The 4,818-nt window shown below is 33.9% G+C and overlaps 1 protein-coding gene across 1 annotated transcript; it reads left to right on the top strand.

Moving 5' to 3' along the window:
• Nucleotides 1-361: 361 nt before the first annotated feature.
• LOC143555470 (E3 ubiquitin-protein ligase MIEL1-like) lies at nt 362-3,866 on the top strand. The gene is made up of 12 exons (XM_077045009.1): nt 362-447; nt 517-604; nt 679-735; nt 1,555-1,587; nt 1,671-1,748; nt 1,839-1,882; nt 1,999-2,039; nt 2,705-2,787; nt 3,040-3,131; nt 3,320-3,389; nt 3,473-3,511; nt 3,607-3,866. Exons 1-12 carry the CDS (start codon nt 383-385, stop codon nt 3,739-3,741), a joined length of 825 nt encoding a protein of 274 aa, XP_076901124.1. The 5' UTR covers nt 362-382; the 3' UTR covers nt 3,742-3,866.
• The last annotated feature ends 952 nt before the right edge of the window (nt 3,867-4,818 follow it).

Below are 4,818 nucleotides of genomic sequence, written 5' to 3' on the forward strand. Positions count from 1 at the left end.
TTTGAAGATCGAGATGATTGATTTGTGTTGAAATGCTTGGGTTTGTTGGCTCATCCCGGACTTCACTAGTGTACATGCCTAGTCGTGCTTGCACGACAAACGCATCGTTGGTTGTGAGCTGTTGCCACTCGCCTGATGAGTCCAGGGCAGAACGAAACCAACAGACCCTGATCATGAGCGGACCGATTGGCTGGCCTTCGACGAAGTCTAAAGGATAACTCCGTGACAGTATCATGTATTTATTATTAATAAATAATAAACGATCCGACTTCCGAGCCTGAGCTTAAAAAAATTAACTTAGAAGCCAAACCCGAGCTCTCATAGGTAAAAAAAACTGCCCTTTATATTGAAAGGAAGCTCGGACACGAAACCACAACGAACAATGTCCAACGACGACGTTTCATCATTTCCGGACAATCCTCTCGACGTCGGAAAACTGCTTCACGGGTAATTAATTCTTTCCGATTATTATTATTATTATTAATTTGTTGGATTGATTAATAATAATATTAATAGGTGTAATCATTACCGGAGACGATGCAAAATCCGTGCACCGTGTTGTAATCAGATATTTACATGCCGTCATTGTCACAACGAATACACGGTCCGTTATTATTATTATTATTATTATCATTTAATAATAATTTGTTGTTGTTGTTGTTATGATTTGGTGTGTAGAACGCATTGGCAACCCCTAAGGATCGTCATGAGATCGTTCGTTACGATATTAAGCAAGTACTGTATTTATTTACTTTTCTAAATTGTTACGTTTTTGTGATTTAAATCGGTTTGGTTAGTTTGGTTGATAGGGGTTATGGCTTAACCTAACAGACAGTCAATTGTTTGGTTAAGTCGGTTAGTTTAGTTAGTTCAGTTTTATGCTCACTTGCGGGCTGCGGCTAGGTGTGCATGCGTGAGCCTAGCCACTCGTGAGCTACTCGAGATCGAATCGATAAAAAGCTCAAAACTAGCCTAGCTTATTTCAAGCTAGAGCCAAGCCAAGCCCGAGCCTCAAATAAAGCTCGTTTAGTTTTTGAGCCCAAGGTCGAGCCTTGTATGGGAAGCTCGTTTAAGCTCAAAGTAATTTAAAAAGTATATAAATTGATTGATAAATAATAAACGAACTGAGCCCGAGCTTGAAAAAACGCCTCACGAGCCAAGCTTTAAAAAAAGAAATCGAGCCTACCCCCGGTGACTAGCGATTAATTTGATTGAAATTTTATATGTATTTATCCAAAATTATTTATGTTATATATATGCAAAATATTTCAAAAATTTATATATAATTATTCAATTTTATTAATTGGATTGGATTAGTAAGTATAATGTTTCAACAAATTTTTGACTGATTTTGACCAAATTTTGAGCGATTTGGGTCTATTTGGACCGGCTTTGATCGACTACCGTTTATTGGGTCCGATTAGCTGAAACCGAATTGGTCACTCACTGATTTGCGATTAATGGCTGACTAATCGGCGACTAATACTGATTATTATTTGTTTGTTTTTAATATACACAAGGTATTTATTGTACTCATGCTTTTGTGGTTTTCAGGTTATTTGTGCAATTTGCAATACTGAACAGCAGGTTTGTCTCTAGATCTTGTATGCAGAGTGAATATGTACAAATGTTTTAATCTTATATAGCCATTTTTAATGATGATATGATAGGTTGCTCAAATATGTACCAACTGTGGAGTGAAAATGGGAGAATATTATTGTGGAATTTGCAAGTTCTATGATGATGATGTAAGCATGAGTTCAGTACTTCAGTATATAAATCTTTGAACAATATGCTAATTTTGTTGTGTTTTGTTAACTTTGCAATTTGTGACTCAGATTTCAAAGGAACAGTTTCATTGCAATGATTGTGGAATTTGTAGGTTAGTAAACGAAAAGTGGTGGCATTGTTTGTTAATTTTTGTATATGATTGTTTTTTTTGTTTTGTTTTTTTTTTTTTTTTTGAGATAGGCTAACGACATAATTTAATGAATACAGAGTAGGTGGTGTTACAAATTTCTTCCATTGCCAAAAGTGCGGTACGTGCTCAGTTTTTTCATTCGGTTTTCCGGCTCTTTTAGTTACCTTTATATTTCCTTTACCAATGTTTTGATAGGGGTGGGATCAGATACAAACAACTATTAATATGAGAAATCTAAGAAGCATTAGAGAGATTATTATTACTCTAGTTCAAAACTATAACATGATAATAACTACTCTATTATGTAGCATAATTACTTTGATGTTTCTTACACTTGTCCCGTTAAAAGTTGTTTGTATTTTATTCTAACGCTATAACATTAAGTCGTATGGCATTTTAGTATATATATAACTTATGATACAAATTTTTATATATGTATATAAATTAGGAATTTTGTAGTTTATAAATTTTGTATTATGTATGTTGCATATTATTTTTTGTTTTTATATATATCAATATGTGTAAAAAACACAAAAGATAAATAAGTTTTTTTTAAATAAACGAGCGGGCTTGACGAGCCACCGGCTGGATCGAGCTTTTGGCGGGCCCTAGGCTCCTAGCTCAACATAGCAGCTCATTAAGATAAGCGAGCCAGATCAGTTTTGCTTGGTTTGTAAACAAGCCGACCAAGCCCACCTTGACTTGGCTCAGCTCGTTTACAACTCTAGCAACACCTAACACACACTAACCTTGAGTCATTGACTATGTTGTCTATGAACACAGGATCATGCTTCGATGTAAAGTTGCGTGGTAATCACACGTGTATCGGAAACTCTATGAAAAACCACTGTCCTATATGTTATGAGGTATGTCAACAGTTCATAACGTGTCAAATATGTTTAAAAATTATGTCAAAAATACACTTTTGGGTGCTTTTGATTCATTTGATCCGTTTCCTATTTATCCATTCTTTTACCCATCTGACCCATTATTCCGTTATGGATTAAACGTAACTGAGTCGACCCATTAAGGAAATGGATCAATATCACTGTGTATTGTTTCAGTTATTATAGTTATATGATCTGCTTTTGATGAAAACAAACATCCTCCTTTGGTAGTTTCTTTTTGACTCGATCAAGGCCGCAACAATTATGGTTTGTGGGCATGCTATCCATCTCGATTGCTACAAGGAGTTAATCAACCAGGATCAGTTAGTTCACTAACCTTTTACCGAGTTTCTAATGTTATAAAAATAATTGGTTATTGGATTTTAATAATCCCATCGTCTATAAACATTTCTAGAGCTGGGATTAGTTGAGATTATTAAAATCCAATAACCCTAAAATAATTTATATTTGGAACTGGTAGTTTATTAATAACGGTATGTTCATCTTGCAGATACCGCTGTCCCATATGCTCAAAGTCGGTTTCTGCAATGTCAAGCACATGGCAAAGATTGGACCAAGAGGTGTCTACAATTTCTTTTGTAACTACATTTTTATCTTTATAATATTGTGTATTACCGAGCATCTTATTTATATAATTTGACAGATTGAAGCTACTGTCATGCCTGAAGAATACCGATACGAGGTAATTCTTTATCTATATTCTGATTATTTACTTGACAAGTTGACATCCAACTAAAGTTGTATAGAAGTTAAACCAAAATTATTCTCGGCTTGCAGATTTCTATCTTGTGTAACGACTGTCACAATACTAGCAAAGCGTTCTTTCATATTTTTGGTCATAAGTGCAGTCACTGTAAATCTTACAATACCCGAAGGATTGGAACTATAGACGAATCGGAGAGACGAACTTAATCGGGCATTAATAGTTGAGACTTTTGTTTCACAAAATCCATAGATAATTAGATATATGGCTTGACACTTTCCTTATAAGTGTTGTAATCAGGCACAGTAACGGACTAACGGGTTCTCGAATATAATGTTTGGATGTGTTTTTGTTTGCCATGTTAATTTTTTTAGCCCGGCCCATTTTAACTTGACTCGTTCGTATTCCACTGACAAGTTTTCGCAGATTTTTCCGCTGGTCTCAACCCGTGTTTATTTATGTCATGTGATGGCATTTTTGACGGATTGGTTAGCGACGTGAATTGAGATATGCTTTATTATAGTGGTTAACTGAACCTTAGCCGTTGGTTGATAATATCAAGTACTGACAGTTTAATCAATGACACTTCTAACTTTCACTTTCGTTGTGAATGATAATCTCATTAGTATAATCATCAATTCATCGTGGCTTTACACTTGGTTTCACTCACAATATTGATTACGAATGAAATGAAGAAAGGTATGTTCCTTGCAAACGAAATCGAAAGGAAAGTGTAAACTGAGTGTAAATCTATGATGAATTAATGATTATGCGAGTGAGATTACAAATAACAAAAGTGAACTTTGAATGATACAAAAAGATCATGAGAATATCTTCAAATTTTTCTTTGAATATTTATATTTTTTGTTTTATTTTATTTGGTTTTCTAGTTAAACTATGATTCTCGCCTATAAGTTGAGATATGAGATTAATTGTTTAGCAGCTTTAGCTTTTGAGATTATATTATTAGAACATCGTTTACGGTTTATTTGAACCACTCGGTTCTTCAAGCTTTTAATTTTAATCACCGAGTTTCTTGAGCCATCTAATGGCTTCCTTTCCCGTATCATTAAATTCTCATTTAATAAATTAGCGGTGTAATTTATTACTTACAAGTAAATTAGTCATAGTTTAAAATTTTCGATCCAAATTTTATATTATTAAAGTTACATGGGTTAAGTCATAAATGCGTATATATACTTTTTCTAGTTTATGAAAAAGTTGATTATGTTGTATTAAAATAGGCTCATCAATTACTTATAATTATTTAAATTTAATAGCAGTGA

Source organism: Bidens hawaiensis, unplaced genomic scaffold (assembly GCF_021521415.1).
Source record: "Bidens hawaiensis isolate Kalapana, Puna unplaced genomic scaffold, B.hawaiensis_p1.1 tig00018136_1, whole genome shotgun sequence".
Classification (NCBI taxonomy): Eukaryota; Viridiplantae; Streptophyta; class Magnoliopsida; order Asterales; family Asteraceae; genus Bidens; species Bidens hawaiensis.

Coding starts and splice junctions, on each gene's coding strand:
- LOC143555470 (XM_077045009.1), top strand. CDS start 383: ATGTCCAACGACGACGTTTCATCATTTCCGGACAATCCTCTCGACGTC. Junction 605..678: donor ATTGTCACAACGAATACACG/GTCCGTTATTAT, acceptor TTTGGTGTGTAG/AACGCATTGGCAACCCCTAA. Junction 2,788..3,039: donor ACTGTCCTATATGTTATGAG/GTATGTCAACAG, acceptor CTCCTTTGGTAG/TTTCTTTTTGACTCGATCAA.